Source organism: Octopus sinensis, linkage group LG1 (genome assembly GCF_006345805.1).
Source record: "Octopus sinensis linkage group LG1, ASM634580v1, whole genome shotgun sequence".
Lineage (NCBI taxonomy): Eukaryota > Metazoa > Mollusca > Cephalopoda > Octopoda > Octopodidae > Octopus > Octopus sinensis.
Genome location: NC_042997.1, coordinates 195,003,127 through 195,029,659, shown reverse-complemented (window position 1 = coordinate 195,029,659; position 26,533 = coordinate 195,003,127). Strand labels below are relative to the sequence as shown.

At 38.8% G+C, this 26,533-nt stretch overlaps 1 protein-coding gene across 1 annotated transcript in view; it reads left to right on the top strand.

Moving 5' to 3' along the window:
* The window catches only part of LOC115217981 (glycerophosphocholine phosphodiesterase GPCPD1-like), a 68,911-nt gene that overhangs the window by 23,462 nt on the left and 18,916 nt on the right, over window positions 1-26,533 (top strand). The window contains exons 4-10 of the mRNA XM_029787722.2: window positions 2,528-2,691; window positions 3,566-3,613; window positions 5,770-5,903; window positions 14,404-14,466; window positions 20,912-21,022; window positions 22,117-22,291; window positions 25,020-25,152. Coding sequence (XP_029643582.1) covers window positions 2,528-2,691; window positions 3,566-3,613; window positions 5,770-5,903; window positions 14,404-14,466; window positions 20,912-21,022; window positions 22,117-22,291; window positions 25,020-25,152 — 828 coding nt within the window. The remainder of the gene's footprint in view (window positions 1-2,527; window positions 2,692-3,565; window positions 3,614-5,769; window positions 5,904-14,403; window positions 14,467-20,911; window positions 21,023-22,116; window positions 22,292-25,019; window positions 25,153-26,533) is intronic.

Genomic DNA, 26,533 nt, shown 5'->3' with positions numbered 1-26,533 from the left:
TGATTATGTTACAATCCTGTTATTATGTCTATTACCTGTATTATCTTTTATCTTTTACTTGTTTCAGTCATTAGACTGTGGCTATGCTGGGGCACCACCTTGAATTTTCTTTTTAGTTGAATGAATCGCCTGCAGTAATTATTTTTTAAGCCTGGTGCTTATTCTATCAGTCTCTTTGGCCAAACTGCTAAGTTACAGGGTCACAACAACACCAACACCGGTCCTCAAGTGGTAACAGGGGGACAAACACAGATACACACACACACATATATATATATATATATATTATATATATATATATATATATATATATATATACAATGGACTACCAAATCCACTCACAAGGCTTTGGTCAGCCCAAGGCTATAGTAGAAGACACTTGCCCTAGGTTCCACGCAGTAGAACTGAACCCAGAACCATGTGGTTGGGAAGCAAGCTTTTTACCTTGATTGTGTTATGATGCACGCAGCTAAGTTCCAAAACATTATAACACATGGCTGTGTGGTGAAGAAGCTTGTTTTGCAACCACTTGGTTTTGGGTTGTGGTACTTTGGGCAAGTGTCTTCTACTATAGCACTGGGCTGGGCAATGCTTTGTGAATGAATTTGGTAAATGGAAACTGTGTGGAAGCCCTCCATGTATATGTGTGTGACTATGTTTGTCTTTGCATTTGTCCTCTCACTATTGCTTGGCAACCAGTCCCCATAACATCATGGTTTGGCAAAAGGGACTGATAGTAGAAGGACCAAATTATGGTTCAAGTAAAGCCTTTAAGGTATTGCTCCAGCATGGCCAAAATCCAGTATCTGAAACAATTAAAAAGATAAGAGAGACTATTTGTCGTTTCTGTTGTTTGACAGCTTGAGTTAGGAACTATGTGGCCTTCAGATAATGCTGAAATGAAGATGGGGTAAAATCTTTCATTAACATCAAATAAATCAATTAATAAAGAAATATGTTAGGAATTTCAGCAAAAAAGGAAAAAGAGCAATGTTTCTTTTCATCAAATATTTTACTACACATATTCTTTTCTACTCTGGTTGGCGTTAGGAAGGGCATCCAGCTGTAGAAACATTGCCAAATTAGACTGGAGCCTGGTGCAGCCTTCTGGCTTCCCAGAACCCCGGTCGAACCGTCCAACCCATGCTAGCATGGAGAACGGACGTTAAACGACGATGATGACGACGATGATGACTCTAGGCACATGACCCAAAATTTTTGTGGGGGGAGCCAGTTAATTAGGTTGACTCCAATACACAACTAGTACTTAATTTATCAACCCTGAAAGGATGAAAGGCAAAGTTGATCTCAGCAGAATTAAAATCAGAACATAATGGTGGATGAAATACCTATTTCTTTACTACTCACAAGGGGTTAAACACAGAGAGGACAAACAAGGACAGACAAACGAATTAAGTCGATTACATCGACCCCAGTGTGTAAATGGTACTTAATTTATTGACCCCGAAAGGATGAAAGGCAAAGTCTACCTCGGCAGAATTTGAGCTCAGAACATAACGGCAGACGAAATACTGCTAAGCATTTCACCCAGCATGGTAACATTTCTGCCAGATCACCATCTTAACTACATATATTACAGGTGTCAGTACAGCTGTGTGGTTAAGAAGTTTTCTTCTCAACCACATGGGCCTGGGTTCAGTTCCACTGCGTGGCACCTTGGGCAAGTGTCTTCTATGATAGCCTCAGGCTGACCAAAGCCTTGTGAGTGGATTTGGTTGATGGAAACTCCTAGAAGTCCATTCTATATATAGGCGCCAGAGTGGCTGTGTGGTTAGTAGCTTGCTTACCAACCACATGGTTCCGGGTTCATTCCCACTGCGTGGCACCTTGGGCAAGTGTCTTCTACTATAGCCTCGGGCCGACTAAAGACTTGAGTGAATTTGGTAGACGAAAACTGAAAGAAGCCTGAGGCAGCAAGCTGCCAGAAACATTAGCATGCCAGGCGAAATGCTTAGTGGTATATCCTCTGCCGTTACATTCTGAGTTCAAATTCCACCAAAGTTGAATTTGCCTTTCATCCTTTCGGGGTCAATAAATTAAGTACCAGTTACACACTGGGGTCAATGTAATCGACTTAATCCCTTTGTCTGTCCTTGTTTGTCCTCTCTATGTTTAGCCCCTTGTGGGCAATAAAGAAATAGGAAACTGAAAGAAGCCCGTCGTATATATGTATATATATATAAATGTATATGTGTGTATATGTTTGTGTGTCTGTGTTTGTCCCCCCAACATCGCTTGACAACCGATGCTGGTGTGTTTACATCCCTGTAACTTAGCACTTTGGCAAAAGAGACCGATAGAATAAGTACTAGGCTTCCAAAGAATAAGTCCTGGGGTCGATTTGCTCTACTAAAAGGCTGTGCTCCAGCATGGCCGCAGTCAAATGACTGAATCGAGTAAAAGAGTAAAGAGAGAGATGTTTGTGTGTGTCTTTGTGTTTGACCAATGTCGGGTTGTTTACATCCCTGAAACTTAGCAAACTTTGTAATACTTTTGTGTTTTTCAGATATAATGTTTGGAGTACTGAATTAATAATAACTGGCAAAACAACCTTCAGTTATTCCTACTACGTCTGTAACATTGTCAGTTCCCCATGTAACCAAAATGTTGACAGCTTCATTGTAATGAGGTGGGAAGCGAACCTCACACAAAGAACATGGCATCATTCAGGTTGGTATTACACTTTTAATCATTGTCATCATCCTCATCACCATTTAACATCCGTTTTCCATGCTGGCATGAGTTACACAGTTTGGCTGTAGCTGGGAAGGCCAGAAGTCACACCAGGTCCCATAATCTATTTTAGCTTGGGTTTCTACAGCTGAATGCCCTTGCTAACATCAACCACTTTACAGAGGGAACTGAATGCTTTTTATGTAGTACCACCACCAGTGTTCTTTGTGTTGCCCACTGACAGACCCCAAGGCTGCGGGAGGGAGGGAAGATCCTCTGGATAAAGCAGAAGAGCTACACCCTCCTGTAGCACAAGGGAGAAAAAAAAAAGAAAGAGACATTGCCGGTGGTTAGTAGTACACTGCTGGCATGTCCTGAAACCTCGTCAGTGGGAATTGTGCCACCGACAGAGGAAACTGTGGCCCCTCCCATTATGATGTAGGATGAATATGTGATCTTTCATAAGGGAGGGGCTGTACAGAGCTTTGTGAAGAAGCTAGAGGGTCGGAGAGAGGGGGTCCTATCCTGGACTGAAGATCCAGATTGGCCTCAGTAGGTAATTGCAGAGGTTATAATGGAAAATATGTTCAGAGTGATGGACTCCTATCCCAAGGACCAATACAGCTTTCTGGAGCCCTGACTTAGGATTGCTTGCGGGAGGCAAGTTGCCTGGTCAGGGAAGAACGGTAAGAGGCCTTAGTGCCTCGATTTGAAATTCTGCAACAGATGTGGACACCCCGCTTTGTAAATCTTCATTCAGAAGCTAAGCCAAGAAAATATGTGTGTGTGTGTGTGTCAAATAGTATCTTTTTATATGCCTTGTATTTTTTATGTATTTTGTGTATTATCATAAAATAAATTTACTTTTCAGATGATTCTTCCCAGCATGTAAGATTCTGTGACCAATTTGGTATCATTGGTAAGTTGCATTCTGCTATTTTTACTGTTGTCAAATATTGGTTTCAAATGCTGGCGCAAAGCTATGTTTGTTGTCAATTATTGCTAATCAGTTTATCTCGATGCCAGTTACCAAAAGATTATTCTTGCTGTCTTACATAAGTGTAATGTGTCAGCAGGGCCAGCTCTAGGGTTGCTTGGTGCCCTGGGCAAGCTGAACTTCAGCGCCTTTACAAGTATAATTTTTTAAAACTTTCACAAGAAGAAAAACTGAAAATGTAGATTAAAAAGACACATGGCGCCCTGGGCAACTGCCCAAGTTGCCAGTACTTTGAGCCGTCCCTCTGTATCAGGTGTATAGCAGCAGTAATATTAAAATGTTTTGATGATTGTTATTTCCCCAAAGACACCAGAAAGATAAAGGACTGAATTTTATGAAGAATGTTTTAATGTCTACTTTTCCATGCTATCATGGGTCAGACAGAGTTTATTGAGGCAGGTTTTCTATATCCAGATGCCTTTCTTGTCACCAGCCTTCACTTATTTCCTAGCAAGGTTATATTTCCCCATAATAAGACATAAACAACACCGCTTTTATGTTGGTGACACTCATTTACAACTATCACACCATGTGAAAATGAGGTGGCACGTTGGTGGATGTGTGATTGAGAAGCTTGCTTTCCAACCATATTGTGTCAAGTCAGTCCCACTGTGTGACACCTTGGGCAAGTGTCTTCTGCTATAGCTCAGGGCCAACCAAGGCCTTGTCACTAGATTTGGTAAGCATAAACTGAAAGAGAAGCCCAAACACGTGTGTGTGTGTACCCTTGACTTGATATTATGTGCTGGTTGTGTCACTGTCATACAAGCAGTGTCATTCATCATCATCATCATCATTTAACGTCCGTTTTCCGTGCTAGCACGGGTTGGACGGTTGAACTAGGGTCTGGGAAGCCAGGAGGCTGCACCAGGCTCCGGTCTGATCTGGCAGTGTTTCTACAGCTGGATGCCCTTCCTAACGCCAACCACTCCGTGAGTGTAGTGGGTGCTTTTTATGTGCCACCGGCACAGGGGCCAGGGGAGGCTAGCAGCGACCACGATCGGTTGGTGCTTTTTACGAGCCACCGGCACAGGTATCACAACTACAATTTCCATTTGATATTTATTTTGATGGGGAAATATTAACTTGCTTGGAAACAGGTGAGCATTGATGACAGGAAGAGCATCCAGCTGTGAAAAGAAAAATTCTGCCTTGGCAAATTCCATCTGATCCATGCAAGCACAGAAAAATAGACATTAAAGCAATAATGATGATGATACCACAGTTACTACTGATGACTACCTCCACCCATAACTGTATCAGGACAAATACCCCTCATAGGACAATTCCCCTCCAACAACAACTACCCCCTTGGAAATTTACTTAGCTTGGTTAATTACCCCCTCTCCAATATATTAAGTTTTAAATCCTCATCTGTTGTCCTCAGGGGTAATTGTCTTTAGGGATTTATTGTCCATGGGGGAAGAGGTAGATAAATGTCCTAGACTCCCTAATACAGATCTGTTATTTGCTGTTTTCAGAAGAGAATGAAATTTTAGTCAATATTTCATATGAAGTGTCATTAAACATAAAGGCATGCAGCCTAGTAGTTAAGGTGTTAAGTTCGTTATCATTAGACCTTGAGTTCAATTCTCAAACCAAGTAGTGTGTTATGTCCTTCAGCAAGGCTCTTCATTGTCTATTCCGCCAGTTCATTCAGCTGAAAACCAGTACCCTCAGTGACAGTAGCTCAAAAATGGCATAGGAATATGTTAAGAAAACAGACAATATTTTGAAGTTGTGATTATTTTATCATTGAACAGAACTTTGAATTTAATCATGTTCAAATATTTTGATTGACTTTATTTCTTTATCCTCCTAAATATCATTATTTTGGCATCTATTTTTATTTATTTTCCGTGTTAATTCATAACTCTTCAGTGCTGCATATCACTACGTTCCTATGTCATTTTTGAGCTTACTGCCACTGTAACCATGGAGTGTCATGATTCTTGGTTGTCTAATTACCTTAAAAACCCAGATAAGCTCCAGCTTTATGAGTTTGTAGATTCAAGACAGATATTATTTTTATCTCACAAAATATATCTCTTGAAATTATTCTTTTTCTTTCCCTTCAGATGGCACCAGCTGTTCCAATAGTGGCTGGTTGACCGTTCAAACTGATTTGAAATTAACTATTTTGCCACAATCCATCCAGCTGCACCAAAATGACTTGAAGCTAACTTCGGTTAAATGTGTTCCTCTTGAAATGGTAATTTCATAAAAAACATATTTTAAATATTTAGCTTGCTCATCTTTTTATTTTTACTTTTTACTTTTATTAGTTTCCTCCATTTATTATTTTTTTTTTGTTGTTGCTTAACCATACAATTTGTTATTTATGATTCTCAAATAACACAATTTGTTACTTGTTATTTTAATTTCTATTCAAATATTTATTAACTTGGCGTACAGTTTCATCTGTTCAAATTTTTATTTCAAATCTTCCAGAATAGCTATTCTATTTCATTTATCCAAAGGTGATAAAATAAAGTACCGGTAATACTAGGTCCAGGTCAACTGACCGTAAACCCTCATCTAGAAAACTTGTCTTTACATGTTATTCAAAGAATGATTACTAAAGAATTAATGAAGCATCCCCTTCATTAATATTCCACATTCTTTATTATGATACATGAATTCATTACACTCTCGGAGTGGTTGGCATTAGGAAGGGCATCCAACTGTAGAAACTATGCCAAATCAGACTGGAGTCTGGTGCAGGTTTCCAGCTTGCCAGCCCTGGTCAAACTGTCCAACCCATGCCAGCATGGATGACAGGCGTTAAATGATTTTTTTTCTTTTACTCTTTTATTTGTGGGAGTCATTTGTCTGCGAACCATGCTGGAGCACCACCATTAGTTGAACAAATCGACCTGCTCCCAGGATTTATTCTTTGAAAGCCCAGTACTTATTCTATCGGTCTCTTTTGCTGAACTGCTAAGTTACGGGGATGTAAACAAACCAACATCAGTTGTCAAGCGATTGTGGGGTGGGGGGGACAAACACGCAAGACACGCAAACATATACATACATGTATATATATATATATATATATATACACACACACACACACACACACGACAAGCTTCTTTCAGTTTCCATCAACCAAATCAACTTACAAGGCTGAGGCTATAGTAGAAGACACTTGCCCAAGGTGCCACACAGTGGGACTGAACCTGGAACCATGTGGTTGGTAAGCAAGCTACTTACCACACAGCCACTCCTGTGCCTATGATGATAATTTCATTAATATAGAGCTATGTGTATGACCCTTAAATGATAGATTTTTACCTGTCACCTGAGTCAACACCACCACCTGAGCTGAATTCACCTCACACAGGACCAAGTCTCTCACATGGAGATAGCTCAGTAGCTGTGGTTTCTTTCCTACTCTGATTCACCCTTTCATTACTGTATTTATTTTGAGATGCTCTGTGTTTCTTTCAGTTGCTTTAAATATAACAAAGAATTTAGTAAAATAACTTAGTTATCATTCAGTTAGTATCAGGAACATAAATTGTGACTAAGGTTTGCTGGAAGAATTTAATTCAAAATTTATGGAAACAAGAGATTTGTACTCAGTGCCAGAGCTGGTTTCAGCTGGTTTGGTAATGAAAGGGTTAATCATCAAAACCCCTTTATTTGTCATTATACAAACCAGCTTTCAATGACACTGTATATCAGCTGTCTTCTTGCAGCAAAGATATTCAGTTCCTAAATATTTCCAGTGAATTGCTATAATATGTCACATGATAGTTGACAGTTCAAAACTTCCCACTTCTCAGTGTCTCAGTTTTTTTTTTTTAAATAATCCATTTATAGAAACACTTGTACATGTAATGTTAACACTTGAGTTCTTACCAGAACAGGTTGTCATAGTTAGTGTAGATAAAATTTCTCTAAATATCTCAAAGACAGGATATAAATCTTCATGTTTCCTGGACTATTGTAAAATGTATAGAGAATGCAAAAATGACCTGAGAGTCTTCATATGTTGAAAGATGTCTTGAATATCTCCGGGAATACAACTGGCCCCCTCCCCAAAAACTTTTGTGCCTTGTGCCCAGAGTAGAGAAGAATATCTAAGGCAGCAAGCTGGCAGTAACGTTAGCACACTGGTCGAAATGCTTAGTGGTATTTCATCTGTCTTTACATTCTGATTTCAAATTCTGCCACGGTCAACTTTTCCTTTCATCCTTTCGGGGTCGATAAATTAAGTACCAGTTACACACTGGAGTCGATGTAATCGACTTTATCCCTTTGTCTGTCCTTGTTTGTCCCCTCTATGTTTAGCCCCTTGTGGGCAATAAAGAAATAAGAAATGTTAGCATACTGGGTGAAATGTTAAGTGGCATTTCTTTTGTCTTTACATTCTGAGTTCAAATTCTGCCGCAGTCAACTTTGCCTTTCATCCTTTCAAGGTCGATAAATTAAGTACCAGTTGTGTACAGGGGTTCGATCAAATCAATTGGCCTCCTCTCCAAAATCTTTTTGGGCCTTGTGCCTAGAGTAGAAAAGAATATCTAAGGCAGCAAGCTGGCAGTAACGTTAGCACACTGGTTGAAATGCTTAGTGGTATTTTGTCTGTCTTTACATTCTGAGTTCAAATTCTGCCGAGGTCGACTTTGCCTTTCATCCTTTTGGGGGTCAATAAATTAAATACCCCCTCCCCAAATATTTCAGGCTTTATGTCTAGAGTAGAAAAGAAACATCAGTTAATATTAGGGGAGTAAATATTAGAAGAACCAGAAGTTCTATTTATTCTAATATTAAGAAGCCAGTGTTTGTAGATTTTTGTGGTTGATGTAGTTGGTGTTTAGCTGAAACTTCTCTGTGTTGATATCTGGAGGGAAAACATGGCTGGGAAGGACTTCTTGAGGGTTGTAGCTTTTGGAGAAAGGCTTAAGTCAAATGTTTGGTGTGTGTGGAAGGGAGAGAGACACAGTAGAGACATTGCAAAAACAGGTGGTATATAGTTTTGTAAGAGTGGAAACTTTTATAGATGCAGCAAAAGAGATACTTGGAAGTCATAGTACAGTGGTTGGTTGTAAGATGTTGACTTAGGGAAGCTTGCCTGTCAGCCAAACTTCTTGAGTTTTTGTTGTTCTTTCACAGGTCTTCCAATACCAACGAGATCAATGTGGTTAGTGCTTCCGCATAAGTCACCAATTGCAAGGAAGGAATCATAGAGGAATGACATTTTGGTGAGAAAGAACTGGGTGTTGTGACTAACACAGAGCTGGCAAGGTTGAACATAAGGTGGCGAGCTGGCAGAAACGTTAGCACGCCGGGCGAAATGCATAGCCATATTTCATCTGCCATTACATTCTGAGTTCAAATTCCGCCGAAGTCGACTTTGCCTTTCATCCTTTCGGGGTCGATTAGATAAGCACTAGTTATGCACTGGGGTCAATATAATTGACTTAATCCGTTTGTCTGTCCTTGTTTGTCCCCTCTGTGTTTAGTCCCTTGTGGGTAGTAAAGAAATAGGTATTTCATCTGCCGCTACGTTCTGAGTTCAAATTCCGCCAAGGTCGACTTTGCCTTTCATCCTTTCAGGCTCGATTAAATAAGTACCAGTTATGCACTGGGGTCGATATAATCGACTTAATCCATGTGTCTGTCCTTGTTTGTCCCCTCTGTGTTTAGCCCCTTGTGGATAGTAAAGAAATAGGTATTTCATCTGCCGCTACGTTCTGAGTTCAAATTCCGCCAAGGTCGACTTTGCCTTTCATCCTTTCAGGCTCGATTAAATAAGTACCAGTTATGCACTGGGATCGATATAATCGACTTAATCCATGTGTCTGTCCTTGTTTGTCCTCTCTGTGTTTAGCCCCTTGTGGATAGTAAAGAAATAGGTAGCAGTAAGGACAAGGAAAGCGGCAGCAGCAGCATGAGATCAGCCAATCAGCTCTGAGGAGCAGAGTCTTCTGTAGTTGTAGTAAAAAGTGAAAAAGGCAGAGATAGGAAATGGCATGTCTTTGATCCATAGAGACTTTCTATAGATGCAGTCTAAGATGTTTGTGTGTGAGTATGTGTAGAAGCAACCCCACTAGATATGGGAGCAACATTCAATAGTGGATCCCAGTAGAATTTTGTATAGGAAGTGCAATAATAATTTACAGTACATCAAATGACATTTTATTTGTTAATTGAATATCTTAACTAAATTTTCTACTAATTTGTCAAATTTAAACATTGTCCTCAAGTATTTGAAATGCTTCCATCTTTATGTTCTGGGTTCAAACACTGCTGGGGTCAACTCTGCTTTTCATCATTTTAGGGTCAATAAATTAAGCACCAGTTGAGCACTAAGGTTGATGTAATTGACTTACTTGCTCCCCTGAAACAAACTAATTACATTTCAATGTGAATAATTATTTTTCTGAATTTTCTTTCCTTTCAAAATGGATGGTAAACTATGCTAGTTTGCAGTACAGTTTATATTAATGAATTATTGAATTTTATTATTTTATAGGTTATAATTTATAGGTTGTCTCATTGACCCATCTAAGAGACTGTTTCTGTGTTCTGTTGGCCTGTTTTCAAAGTCATTTCATCACACTTTCTCAGAAATCAAATTTTCACCATATTTTATAGATTCTTTTAAAATCCCTATCAATTTTAGATGCTGGATTCATACCTCACAAGCATTTCTCATGATCTGTTAAAAAGGAGTTGCTGTATGTTAAAACTAACAATTGTTTCTGAAACCAAGTTTCGGATCTTTTCGGTTTGAATGGCAGTTTTTTCTAGCGGTGTCATATGAAATTGTCACCCATAATTATGACCCTAGTATCGATCTATTGCATTTCAATCTCTTTTAGGGTTAGTGGTGGGGGAATGGTATCTTTTTTTCTTCACAAATGTAAATAAACCCAATCTGTTTCTTAAACGAGGGACATATTCATACGGCACAGAATGTTTTTTTACCTCAATAGACGTCACTGATTGGTTGAAATTGCAACAAATATCTTACAACTATAGAATTTTCTCAATAAAGCCAAGAGAAAAAGATGTTTTATAAACACATTCTACCAGTATACGAAGTTTAAAAGTGTTTAGTTATACTCTTACTCTTTACTCTTTTACTTGTTTCAGTCATTTGACATGCAAATCGACCCCGGGACTTATTCTTTGTAAGCCCAGTACTGATTCTATCGGTCTCTTTTGCCGAACCGCTAAGTGACGGGGACGTAAACACACCAGCATCGGTTGTCAAGCAATGCTAGGGGGACAAACACAGACACACAAACACACACACATATATACATATATATATATACATATACATATATACGACAGGCTTCTTTCAGTTTCCGTCTACCAAATTCATTCACAAGGCATTGGTCGGCCCGGAGCTATAGCAGAAGACACTTGCCCAAGATGCCACGCAGTGGGACTGAACCCGGAACCATGTGGTTGGTTAGCAAGCTACTTACCACACAGCCACTCCTGCGCCTATGTGGAAATTATTTTTAAAAACTGCCGTTCAAACCGAAAAAGTCCCAAGTTTCAGCTCCAATGTCTCCAATGAAGCCAATACAAAAATTAGTTTCATTTGTTTTTAGTTTTAATTAATCATTAATGATCATTTTTGTTCAAATTCTTTTCTTTATTTCATATGTTATTAATTTATTTCAGAAGAGAATGAGATGATAGTCAATATTATACTAGTAAATTATGGTAGTAAGCTGGTAGAATTGTTAGTACTTCAGCCAAAATGCTTAGCAGTATTTCTTCCATCTTTATGTTCTGGGTTCAAACACTGCTGGGGTCAACTCTGTTTTTCATCATTTCAGGGTCAATAAAATAAGCACCCGTTGAGCACTAAGGTTGATGTAATTTACTTACCTACTCCCTAGAAATTGCTGGCCTTGTGCCAAAACTTGAAACCGATATTACACTAGTGAATTAAGTAACTGGATCTTACTAGTATCTTGCACAGTACAGGTTTTGGTGTGAAGTTGCCAAATGTTACAGATTATTCATTCATTTGTTTCACGTCTGTTTTTCTATGCCTGCATCAGTTAGAGAGGTACTCATTCCAGGCAGTATTTTGCAGCTGGATGCTCTTCTTTTTGCCAACCCTTATCTGTGTCATGAGAAAGGGTTTCTTTTTTTTTATTCCAGTACTTTCAGAGCACAGAGCTACAGCACGTAATGTTTGCCAGAAATGTAAACATGACAACACCATCCATGTTTTTTCCTTTTTTGACTCTTACCATCTTATGTGAAAGATTTGAATTGAGTTTCACAAATATGGAAGTAACATGTGTTTGCATTGTTTGCATGCATACACATACACCTTATGGCCCTCCATGCACTTTCCATCTACCAATTTCTCTGTAAAATTATTAGTTGGCCTTGGTCAATAGTAGAAGACCCTTTCCGAAGTGTGAAGGTGCTGTACAGGAGGCTTGAACCTAAGACCATGTGATTGTAAGGCAAACTTCTTAACCACACAGCCATACCTGTGCCTATAATGTACTTAGAAAACACTACCCCCAACATATAGACTAATAAATTCATTGTAATATAAGCAGGAAACAAGAAAGTGGAGGCACATGGCCTAGTGGTTAGAGCAGCGGGCTTGTGGTTGAGGGATTGCGGGTTCGAATCTCAGACCGGGCGATGTGTGTGTTTATGAGCGAAACACCTAAGCTCCATGCAGCTCCAGCAGAAGGTAGTGGCGAACTTCTGCTGACTCTTTCGCCACAACTTTCTCTCACTCTTTCCTCCTGCATCTTGCAGCTCACCTGCGATGGATTGGCGTCCCATCCAGGTAGGAAACCTATACGCCAAGGAAGCCGGGAAACCGGCCCTTATGAGCCAGGCATGGCTCAAGAAGGAACAAACAAAAAGGAAACCAGAAAGCAGAAGTTCTACAGAGGTTAGAATATCCGTCCCAACTTTAATCAACTGCAATTTCAGACCGGTGAAGTTGATGCAGTTGATGCATAAGCTTCTGTATCTTTTATCTTCTATTTGTTTCAGTCATTAGACACTGGCCATGCTGGAGCACCATCTTGAAGATTTCTTAGTTGAATGAATTGACCCCAAAGACTTTTTTTTAAGCCTGGTACTTCGGTCAGTTTCTTTTACTGAACTGCTAAGTTATGGGAATATAAACACACCTACACTGGTTGTCAAGTAGTGGTGGAACACATACGCATGTACACACACACAAGCATATGACAGGCTTTTTTCGGTTTCCGTCTAACAAATCCACTCACAAGCCAAGGAGGAATATGGTTAGAAGTTACTGTTGGCTTGGTAGTAATGTAGTGAAAGAAGAGTATAAAAAATAGATAGATCCAACCAGTCACCGATGCACACTGATGTTAATAGAATGTGGGTCAGAAACAGCCTTGTTTGTATTGAAAAATCTACAGTGACAGTAAGAGAGAACTAACTGAGTAGTTGAAGAAATGGTAGCATGGAATTTAGAGTTTCCAAATGGAAATGGTGAGAGATCTTATTTAAATATGGTAGTGAGATATAATGCTATGCACAGTTGGTATTAACTCATAGCCAAGTAGTAGATCTGTAGCCAATGATTGAACCTCTTCGCATCCTGATGGGTGCAAAGGGTACCGGTGCCCAAAGTGGCTGTTCAGGCCAAGGATGGTATAGAAGAATAGGGAGGTATTTATCACAGGGAGAGTTGATGGGGAATGAGGAAATGTGAGTTTTTCTTTGCATCTTCAGTGTCTGAACTCTGCCTCTTGATGTCTGTTATTTTCCATCAGGCCATACACATCCCATGTGCAGTAAACACTGCATAATTGAAGCAAAGATTCTTGAAAATGAAGGAAAACATTGACTAAATTTTCACCAAAATATATCATAAAGGTCATTCCATTTTAGGTTTTGTTGTAATTTTATTCTGTTTAGGCTATATCTTTCTTGTTAAGCTAACCTACAGATCATTTCTTTTTTAAATAACATTTTTCCTCTTTTCCATGTATACCATATTAAATGCAATTAAAAGGTAAATTTGGCTTGTGATGTATATACCAAAAAAAAACAAAAAAACAGAGTATTTCTAAATTAGTTTCATTCTCAAAAAAGAGAGGATTAATGATTAATTGAGGCATCTTCCATAGTGACCAGTCATCTAAAAGAAAACTAAAAACAAATTGCTGTGAATTATGAAAACAATGTGTAAAACTTGTTAACTTTAACGTTTAACATGAAACATGATTTGTCTATTTTGCATTCATTATAAACTGTGGACGCTACTGAGCTTATAAGCTAAAGTCTATACTTCCATACTCAATTGTATTTTTATTTTTTATTCTTATTTAACGTAAAGCTGCCGAGTTGCCAAATATCAGTTAACATGGCATGTAAAATGCCGGCACTACATGAACAGAAGGAAGACATTGGACATAAAAGATGTCAGCCATTTCCAGAGAACCTTAAGCCTGAATTTTTGGACACATTAGTGGAAAATGTGACCATGTGGAATATGATCTCTGTTTAAACATGAAGTTATCTCTAGTTCAGATGAGGTAAGAATGACAGGATGCCCTTTCTGAGGGACGATTGATTAATTTCCTGTTTCTCGGAATCCTAAAGTTCTGGCCTCCAACATATTGTGAGTTAGGATTATTATTAATATTTTACCAAGTTTTCCTTTCCTTTACTTTCCAAATATAATGTTATTTATTGTGTGTTCCCCATTTCTTTTATGCAAATTTTAGTCTCAACCAGAAGATTCAACTCTCCCACAAACAAATCTCTTATGGTCAAAAGATGCTTGCTATGTAAGTATGTTTTGTCTTATCCAGTAATATCATTGTGTTGTTTTCAGTTATACCCTTACCACTGATCCTCACATAATTTAGGAACTGATGGGTTGTTTTTTTTAAATTTATGGTTTGATACTTACTTACTTGTACTTGTGGCGACATTCACCCTAGGCAGGTTGAGTCGGCTTCTTCTACCACCCTCAAGGCATTGGTATTCGCCATTGAGAATTCATGGAGGAAGTTTCATGGGAATATGTGGATTTGACAAGTGGTCCCCACCAATCCCGCATGTAGAGACATTCTGTTTGCCGCAGATTGTCTGCAAACGCAGGGACAGAACGACCGAGGAGCCACCAGTTGCCGAAAAGGACACTCCAAGGATTTTCACCAGAGCCCCGTCTGCCAGGTTGTGACCCTAATACCACTCAGTGTCAGACCAATCTGCCTTGGGTGGCCCTACCAGGAACCGAAGTTCCTGACGGCATAGCTCTGACACTACCCATTACCAATGTCCCCACCACAGTGAGGAGGGGATGGACTTTGGTTTGATCTAGTGGAAAGGCTTTTCTCATGACTTTTGCACGTCTTTGAAACCAGGAAGATTGGCACAGTTGATGTTCTTCAACAACTGCAAGTTAGCATGTGTAGGAAAGGTGTGGGTCAGGAGGAAATTCTAGTTGAATGACATTCTGAGAAGAAAGGTCCAGAAATAATTGTTTATGTGGGACTTGGGTGAAGAGAGGAAGAGGGATAAGTGAGGGTGGATGAACCTGAGTGATAGTGGCATGGGATCGGCCAGTCCCAGAGGAGCATTAGCCACTGCGGTAGAGCAGTACAAGAGGAAAAATAAAGAAACAGACAGCACATCTAGAGCCTGAAGTTGTTGTGTATTTGAAATTGACTCCATAACCAATCTGTCTGGTGGCCTTTTTATATTATCATTCCTTCATAACACAGTGTAGGTAAAAATGCACCGGAGTCTTTAGTCTGTCAAGTTAGAACAAAGACCTCAGACAGATAATACTTTCCTTAAGATGTGTGCTGTGTCCAATAAAGCTGCTTTTTGCAAGACATCAAACTTGCATGGGATTATTATTATTATTATTATTATTATTATTATTATTATTATTATTGTTATTATTATACAATATAGCATGTCTATGTGAGTAGTAGTTGTGTCACAGATACAAGAGCAATATTTTATTGGGCCTTACCTGAGGTTTGTCTTGGTTAATAATCGCTGGGACCAAAGAATTTTTTGGCTTTGAAGAGGAAAGCCTGTCATTATTGTTTTATATATATATATATATATGCAGGTGGCACATAAAAAGCACCCACTACACTCATGGAGTGGTTGGCGTTAGGAAGGGCATCAAGCTGTAGAAACATTGCCAGATAAGACTGGAGCCTGGTGCAGCCTTCTGGCTTCCCAGATCCCCGGTCGAACCCTCCAACCCATGCTAGCATGGAGAACGGACGTTAAACGATGATGATGATGATGATATATATATATATATATTCATAGAAAGTAGGCTTAGAGCTAAGAATATAGATTCAGTTGTAAAATCCAAAGACATATGGATCACAGAGGTTAATCTGACATGAACGATTTTGTTGTTTATTTTCAATGAAAAGAATATAAAATATGCTGTATTGATTCAAGTTCAATACACACTTTTCCATAATTTTAACCCTAAAAATCAAAGGTATACATTATAAATGAAACTTTAATATTTCTATTTTTCTGTGTTCAAGTGTGTGACTATATTTGTACAGCATGACCAGAAGTAATTTGTATCTACTGTCCAAGCTAACTTATGTGTAATGAAGAGTTTAAATTACTATAAAAATGTTGTATTTTTCTATAATACTGATACTATTGTCTTGGGCAATAACTATATCTTGGGAATTCAAGAGTTTTGGGATGTGTGGAGTTAACCTTAGTTAACACATACTCTTAGGTTTGCGCTACCCCATGGTGATAGTACACTCAAGGGCCCTGGTTGTGAATCAAATAGCAGAGGATGATCCTATGGCCAAGGTATACAGAAATTTGATGGGGGATAGTCTTGTCATACCAAGACATCTGTGGACTTGCTCTGATTTTATGCAAATCATTCCCTATGCTTGAAAGGTAACCTTGAAAGGTGGTGAGCTGGCAGAAACGTTAGTATGCCGGGTGAAATCCTTAGCAGTATTTCGTCTGCTGTTACGTTCTGAGTTCAAATTCTGCCAAGGTCGACATTGCCTTTCATCCTTTTGGGGTCAATAAATTATGTACCACTTACGCACTGGGGTTGATGTAATCGACTTAATCCCTTTGTCTGTCCTTGTTTGTCCCCTCTGTGTTTAGCCCCTTGTGGGTAATAAAGAAATAGGTATTTTACCTGCCGTTACGTTCTGAGTTCAAATTCCACCGAGGTCGACTTTGCCTTTCATCCTTTCGGGGTCGGTAAATTAAGTACCAGTTATGCACTGGAGTTGATGTAATCGACTTAATCCGTTTGTCTGTCCTTGTATGTCCCCTCTATGTTTAGTTCCCTGTGGGCAATAAAGAAATAAAAATAAAGTGTAATTAAACAAGCTTGGAAGCAACAAGAAACCACTACGATTTCTTTCCCAAAGTCATGAATCTTCAGACTTGGGCATGAAGGTTCATGGTTGCTGATGCATGTAGCCTTGGCACAAGAAGACAAGAAGAGAAAAGGAATGATAATATATTAAATGTCGCGTCCAACCCATGCTAGCATGGAAAGTGGACGTTAAACGATGATGATGATGTTCATTGTACTTTACAGGTATGCATCGAAGATATAAATTTTATGTTGCTGGTGGAAATATTGATACGTGTAAGGATAGTTCCAGATGTGACCACCCAGTAGCTGTTAGCTCTGACATCTGCTGTGTTAGTATGGAGTATGGTACAGGAGTAGTTCCAGATGTGACCACCCATTTCACTGTCGGCAACAACCTTCTTGTTTTCAGGTTTTTAATTTCAGGTCCACTTTAATCAGTGTCAGCTCAGTGTTAGCACATCGACAGGTAGGTCTGGTAAAATAGCTGTGATATCAGAGGGCAGGTGAATGGATGTATGATATCTTGCAACCGACTTGCACATGCAAGTGCTACCAGTCAAAAACTCCACATTCCGGAAGCCAGCAAGTGTATGGGGTCATCAGGAGAGAATGCGTACTGTTTCGGGGCCTACCTCTCAACGGCATCAATGCCTCACTGATATGAGGCCCCGCTTGCTAAATCAGCTGGTTATCAAATAAAGCTCAATATCCTTCTAGCCATCGCTCATCGTCTCTTTTTAACCAAATTTAGTGGCTAGCCTTCTCCACTGTAGTTTGGATGTCGGTCATGGTGGTATTGACTTTACGATGAGTTAGGCCTAACTCATATACAAGAAATGAGATATAAAAGAACATAGAGTGCTGATTATTCTAGATGGGTGTTGCAGAAATATAATAATTAAAGTAAGGAATATGTGGAAGAAGTTCAAAGAGCTGCTCCATCTGTTGGCAAGAAAGTGCTTCTCTCTCCATGAGGAAAGACAAGTTGCATAAAGCAAATGAAAGGAGTTTGATGTTGCCTATATGGTAGTAAGACCCCATAAAAGATGTGTGGAAGCTGGACAGATACGAATTGTGGATGATGGGGTAATGTTTTATAAGATGAATAATGTTAATTTGTGAAGAACTAGTGAAGTGAAGGGGTGTCTGGGCATTAAAGATAACAACTGATATATACAGAAAAGACAGTTGTGATTGATGTTAATGAATAATGAATGACAATTACTGGAAGCAAAATTGACACTGGTCCTCACACATGAGATGACAAAATATTAAAAAGTGGGATGATACATTGTGCACCAGATTTCTCCAATCTGTGCCAACATAGAGAAAAGAAATGGATGTTAAAACAAGGATGTTTTAACATGAAGACATGTAAATATCATCAGTGTTTTATTTTCGCTTTCCACGCTGGCATGCATTAGATGTTTTTCTGAAGTAAAGTTCTACAACCAGATACCCTTCCTGTTGCTTATTACAAAATGCAGATGTGGTGTATATATTCTAAGACCACAGTACATTCAGTAACATGATGGCCTATAAAACTTTTGACAATTCTTTATTGTTGAATTTCTATAGTTAAATATAACATTACTGAAAGCATTTTTATGTTGTGTCACCATTATCTCCATCAACTCCAGCGCTTCCAAAATCATTTGATGTCGTATCAAAATGTAACATTAAATTCTCCATATATATATATAAATTTGCTGAGAAATATCACTCACAAGACATCACAGTTACCATCATGAGCACAGAATGAAACATTGGTAATTTAAGGATTAAGGAGGCTATCCTCATTACTAAACTGAATCCACCTATTAACAATGGTGTAAATTACACAAAGCAGATTGGCTTTATAATGATATTGGTCTGTGAATGTTGCAACTCTCCTTTGCACATATCTGTGCAAGAGATATCAGCTTATCACCTCTCTCCATCTTCTCTTGACAAGGAGGTTTTAATCCTGAAATACTGAAATATAAGGTAAACTGTAATCTGTTTCTTTTGTCTTCTTCACATCTGTTTTAACTCCTTTATTTCCAGCTTTCATTGTAACAATTTAAAACAATTTTTATACATACACACACATATATCTCATAGTCATTTTAATGTTCACATTTTTCCATGCTAGTATGGGTTGGATGAGACTTCATGAAGCGATATTCTATGGTAGGATGTCCTTTCCCTGACCAATTTTTACTTCTTTTCATGTAATGTACTTTATTCCTTGGGGTTTTGCACATTAGACCACCAAATGGTTTCAATGTGAAAACATGCATGTACACACACACACACACACACACACACACAAATACACACACACACACACACATGCACACACACAGATGCAGCAGGATTCTGTATTGTTTCCATCCAGCAAATTTCATTCGCAAGGCTTTGGTCAATTCAAAGTTGAAGTAGAAAATACTTTCCACAGGTGTCTCACAGTGAACTTGAAACTAAAGCCACATGGTTGCAAGGGGAATTATTAACCACACATCCAAGAATTGAGTGTTTTGATGATCACTATTTTTTGTGTGTCTGTGAAACTTCAAGTAAAGCTCTTTTAAGTCGTGCTGTTAATAAATATTTCAACTCTATGGTGTGTCTGAAGTGTGCTTTTCTTTAATTTGTGTAATTGCCTCTAATTACACACACACACATGTGGAGGCACATGGCCTAGTGGTTAGAGCAGCGGACTCGCGGTTGAGGGGGTCGCGGGTTCGGATCTCAGACCGGGCGATGTGTGTGTTTATGAGCGTAACACCTAAGCTCCATATGGCTCCAGCAGAAGGTAATGGTGAACTTCTGCTGACTCTCGTCCAGGTGGGGAACCTATATGCCAAGGAAACCGGGAAACCAGCCCTTATGAGCCAGGCATGGCTCGAGAAGGAACAAACAAACAACACACACACACACACACACACAGACATATAAATAATTAAAGATAAACAAAAATAACACTCTTCTTGTGTGTCATCTCCAGCACTAGTTTGTAGTTGTATGTTTTTTCTAATTTATCTTTTATTTTACCTGTGTTAATCACCAATCACTTCTTGTAGTCTTTCTTGGAATATCTTTGCTCTCAACTTCTGGATCCAAATTAATTTTTTTCTTCACCCAAGCTACATCCTACCAGAATACCTTCTGTTCCCTTTTTAGTAATAATTTAATAGTCATAGTAGGGGTTGGAAAATTTGTAAATTCAGTGACTTATATAAATGATTTACCCTTGTACCAATTAAATTTTTGCATACAAACATGTAGAAATTAAATGTAAATTGGTTTTCATAACCTCTTTCTCTTGACCAGTAAAAATAAAATGAGTGTATTACATCATATGAAATGTGGAGAATTTCAGAAAGTACCTCACTATCAAAGACAGGTTAATTCTGTCTCTGAATCTGAAATACATATGTATGGAAACCAAATATACTTGGTTGCTATGCATTAAGGGTTAAAGGAAGTGGTTTAATTGGTGATTTCTATAACTTTTGCCATCATTCAGTCAATGGAGTATAAACAGGTAACATGTTTGTATACATAAAGGCAGAATCGTTAGCAACCCAGGTAAAATGTTTAGCAGCAGTTCATCCATCTTTACATTCTAAGTTCAAATTTCACTTTGCCTTTCATTCTTTTGAAGTTGATAAAATAAGTTGAACACTGGGGTTGATGTAATCAACTTAACCCCTCTTCACAAAATTACTGGCCTTGTGCCAAAATTTGAAACCATTATTTGAGTTCATATTGCATGGGTATGTTTTTCTTGAACCCTAAACACCAGCACCCTACCCCTTTGATAATTACCTGTAATACACTATAAATGTTCTTGTTTGTTGCTATTTTTAATATAAATCAAATTCTCACATTTCCCATAGGTTCTTACTGAAGAAAATTATCAGTCAACCAAACAGAGTAATTTTGGCTGTGTCTACGAACCAGATTCTGTTTTGACCTTCAAGAGCCAAGTTTTAGACTCTTCAAAGATTGTAAGTTCAGTTGTAACATATTTTATTTGACAGATTATTATTGACAAATATACCTGTTTAGTATTCATTCTTCTATCTCAATGAAATAGCTATTTAGAACCTTGAGGAATGTTATGTCACCACTGGAACTTTTTATCTTTTCGTAGTGTAATGAGTAACTATTCAGTTTGAAGTAGCCTATCTCTTTCTCATCTATACACATAGAAGGATTTGATCCTTTTACAGCAGCCTAACAAAATACATTTCAATTATATTTTGCTTTATATTTGTGATATGATTGACTGCTAGCTCCACAAGTTTTTTTATTCTCTCTTTGTTTATTTCCTAGTGTTCCTTTCTGTTGAAGAGTATAGGCTCGAAATGTAAAAGACTTTCTCACTTTCCTGAGCGTTAAACCTGTTTGTTGTTTATACACCTCTCTTCGTCTTTTGTTTTTCTGTAAATTTCAACTATATATATAGACAAACGAAAGAAAGGCATGGGTTGGACGGTTTGACCAGAGCTGGCAAGCTAGAAGGCTGCACCAGACTCCAGTCTGTTTTGGCATGGTTTTCTATGGCTGGATACTCTTCCTAACACCCGCACGGGTGTCATTTGCATGACACTGGTATCTACCATGACTGTGGTTTTACTTGGCTTGATGTGTCTTCTTCTCAAACACAGTATAATGCCAATGGACTCAGTCATTGCCTCCATGAGGCCCAACACTCAAAGCCTGGCATAATGTCAAATGGTCTCAGTCTTTGCCTCCATGAGGCCCAATACTTGAAAGGTACTTTTACATGCCACTAGTACAAGTGCCATTTGTGTGACATTGGTATCTGCCATGATTGCAACTTTACTTGGCTTGATAGGTCTTCTTCTAAATATTTTAATTAAAATATTTTAAAATTGGAATTTATTGGAATTTTCTAGATAATGCAGACTTTAATATTTGCTTTTTTTTAGAATAAAAGTTACATACTCCAAACTAATGAATAAGCAGCTTTCTTTATTATAGTATAGATGTTTAATTGTTTGCATGACTACAGTTAGTTATTTAACTCAAAACAAGGCAAAACAAAATAATCCTTGTTATTGTTTCTCAATTGAAGGGCTTCCGTTTGGACTTCTATGGGTGTCATACATCTGTAGAAAATAATCCATTAACAAATGGACCTACCCATATTGGGTATAGCTATATCCTTCCATCAATTCTGAAGGATTCTTTGGGTACAGCAACGACTTATATTTCAACACTTGATCAAAAAATTGCTGGAGAAATAAAAGGTGAGTAGTTTGTTGTAACTGATATCTCAGTGCTTAATATTTCTTCATTATTCATCATCATCTAATAGCCATTTTTTTTCATGCTTGCATGGGTCAAACATAAATTATTGTGGCAGATTTTCTACACTCAAATGGGATCTTTTTGGTTTGAACAGCAGTTTTTTCTAGCGGTGTCATATGAAATTGTCACCCATAATTATGACCCTAGTATCGATCTATTGCATTTCAATTTGTTTTAGGGTTAGGGGTTAGGGGGAAGGGTATCTTTTTTTCTTCAGAAATGTAAATAAACCCAATGTGTTTCTTAAACGAGGAACATATTCATACGGCACAGAATGTTTTCACCTCAATAGACGTCATTGATTGGTTGAAATTGCAGAAATTGAAGAAAAAAAAACAACAAATATCTTACAAACTATAGAATTTTCTCAATAAAGCCAAGAGAAAAAGATGTTTTATAAACACATTCTACCAGTATATGAAGTTTAAAAGTGTTTAGTTACGTGGAAATTATTTTAAAAAACTGCCGGTCAAACCGAAAAGATCCCCCAAATGTCCTTCTTGTGGCCAACCCTCACTTGTTTCTTAGCAATGTGATATTTCCTATTGCCAGACTGGTATTCAGTGAGTTATGACAATGAGGGTTCCAGTTGATGCGATCAACGGAACAGCCTGCTTGTGAAATTAACCCTTTAGTATTTAAACCGGCCATATCCTGCCAAAATATTTAACCTGTTTTATGTTCAAACTGACCAGATCCAGGCTCTCACACCTACCCTACAATGTTATTCTACATTAAGTAATTACACCATCAAGATCTTGAAGATATGGGATAATGCATGATTAATTCAAATCAACGTGAATCAATAAGCATTATGTTTGATAGAATAATCTGAACACTAAAGGGTTAAACATGCAAGTGGCTGAGCACTCCACAGACACATGTACCCTTAATGTAGTTCTCTGGGAGATTTGGGGTGACACGGAATGTGACAAAGTTGGCGCTTTGAATTACAGGTCCAACTCATTTGTACCATGTGTGTGGCCTGGAACAATGTGAAATAAAGTGTCAACGGGAATCAAACTCACAACCTCACAATCATGAACTGAACACCTTAACAAATAAGCCACATAGTTTCTCTCTGTGGCCAGACAAGTTTCCCATGGAAAACTAGAAGCATACAACATAGCTTGTATGAGAATAATACTTTTTTAGAACCATCTCATGATGCCAAGGCAAGGGAACATGCATGCCTATGCACACACTTTTTGTTTACTACCCACAAGGGGTTAAACACAGAAGAGACAAACAAAGACAGACAGACAGATTAAGTCGATTACATCGACCCCAGTGTGTAACTGGTACTTAATTTATCGATCTCAAAAGGATGAAAGGCAAAGTCGACCTTGGCGGAATTTGAACTCAGAACATAACGGCAGACAAAATACAGCTATACATTTCGCCCGGCGTGCTAACAATTCTGTCAGCTCGCAGCCTTCATACCTATGCATACATGCACAAAGACATGCGTGCACACACACACACACACCATCACCATTACCATTACCACCATCATCATCATTTAATATCTGTCTTCCATGCTGATTTCTCCCATCTTTACGTTCAGAGTACAAATCCTGCTATGGTTGATTTTTGCCTTTCATCCTTTCAGGGTCGATAAATTAAGTACCAGAGATTCACTGGGGTCGATGATGTAATCAACTAGTCCCCTCCCCCGAAATTTCGATCCTTATGCCTATAGTAGAAAGGATTATCATTATTATTATTATTCATGAAAGAGCAGCACATGCCATCAGAGTGATGCTGGGGTACAAATATACGAAGCCCAGTATACCCATCATGGCTCCCTGTCTGATAAGGGTACACTAGGCACATGCATCACAACCATATGTGCATGACATAGTGATCTCGTATCAAGGTAAACAACGCATGACCTTGTAGGTGAGGTCCAGTTAGAATTTTCTTCAGGTCAAGTTGCCCATCCCACTCAAAAGGTCCCTGAATAAGGGTAATTTAAGGATGTTGAATGAAACACCCAGGTTTCCAGAGGTGAATTATTCAAACCCCAAAGAATTCCTCTCAACATTTTACTATGATGCTCCTCCACTACTTCTGCTTGGGATCAGACATGCATATATTGTAAGCCACTAAGGGACATGCTCATCTGGATAAGGTCAAACAACTGACAGGCAAATTTGTGGTATCAAGCAAATTATTTGGTGGCGGTGGCAGCGACACTGCTGTTGCTGTTGCGCGAAGCGGTCTTCGTCCCAGAGCTCGCAAAATCATGCCTCTGTAGTGGGAGAAGTCCGTAACGTGGTCCTTTGCTATTCGTAAGACCTACAGAAGAGGAAGCAGGTCAACCCCCGACACCGATAGCATCGACGGATGGATGAATGCGCATCCAGGTTCAGCAGTTGCATAGGAAGTCGGGGACAAGAAACAGGAAGAAAGAGTGAGAGAAAGATGGGGCAAAAGAGTACAACAGGGGTCGCCACCACCCCCTGTTGGAGCCTCGTGGAGCTTTAGGTGTTTTCGTTCAATAAACACACACAACGCCCGGTCTGGGAATCGAACCCGCGATCCTCTGACTGCGAGTTCGCTACCCTAACCATTGGGCCATTGCGCCTCCAATTGCTGCTGTTGTGTTTTTTTTTTTTATTGGACTTTCTTGCTTCTTAAACTGATCTGTTATTTATTTTTCAGTGAAATATTGCATTACAAAACCTCTTCAAGGACACCACTGTTCTCTTGATTTCTCTTATCAAAAACAATTGCAGCATCAGAAAGATCCGTTACATATTGGTCATCGAGGAATGGGTTCTTCTTTTACACTTCCGTAAGTTGATCTTTGCTCATAATGAATCCCTCTGTTTGACATTTTTATCTTTTGCTGGCTTCAGTCATTGAACTACAGCCATGCTGGAACACCATTCTTTTACTTTGTTTCAGAGTGTAGTGAGTGCTTTTATGTGCCATGGGCACAGGGCCAGTCAGGCGGTACTGGCAATGACCTCGCTAGAATCTTTTTACACATGCCACTGGCACAGGTGCCAGTAAGGCGATGTTCGTAACGATCCCACTCAAATGGTGCCTTTTACATGCTACCGGCATGGAAGCCAGTTAGCCGCTCTGGCAATGATCATGCTCAGATGGTGCTCTCAGCATCCTACTAGCACGGGGTACAAGTGCCAGTAAGGCGATGCTGGTAACGATCACACTCAAATGGTGCCTTTTATGCGCCACTGGCATGGAAGCCGGTTATCCGCTCTGTCAACGATCACGCTCGTATGGTGCTCTTTCCACCCCGTTAGCACGAGTGCCCGTCATCGAATGCATTATTTTATAGTTTTAAGATTTCAATGAAGTGAGTGCTTATTTTTAAAATGACACTGTAGACCAGATCTGGCCAGCTTAAACATAAAACAGGTAGATTATTTGGAACTGATATGGTCAGTTTAAGTATTAAAGAGTCAAATGTGATTCTGGTATTTACCATTGATGCTTTCATGTCCACGGGTGTTAGACGCCTGTGGACATGTTTACAAAGTCAGAAAACAGCACAGCTCCCATGACTTTCGGAAACATTTTTTCCCGCTAAGAGTTGCTGAAGCATGGAACAAACTGCCAGCATCAGTTGTTAGTTGTCGGAGCACTGCATCCTTCAAAACTTCCATGCTTCCTGAGATTTGCCAATACTACACCTGATTCTCTCCCCTCCATACACACGCAAGCATGTATCTGACTCTTACACTGTTCACTTCCCAGACATTTGTACATTACCGCATATGCTTTATACGCACTTTTGACAAGTTGTGGTGCACCTGAGCAATGTATATAATAATTTCATTATTATTATTATTATTTCTTTCTTCAAATTTTCTTCCGTTTCTCGCCGAGTGTTTTCCATACACCTAGGGCAGAGAAGCTCATTGTATGCATTCCCAGATTACACACGCAAATTCACAGATAAAATATGTATTTAAAAAATGAATAAATAAATAAATTCATGAATGGATGTTGTTTTCACAGCGATAATGCTCTTCTCAGTTCATGAGCCGTTCCAGTTAACACAATTTTTTGCACTTCCTGTAGGGATAGTAAGCTTGGTATCATTTTCAAATAGGTTTCAGTACCTTTTTTTTATCATTCCTAGAGATCCCTACAATCACTGGTTTATTATTATTATTATTATTATTATAATAATAAAAATTTTTTTT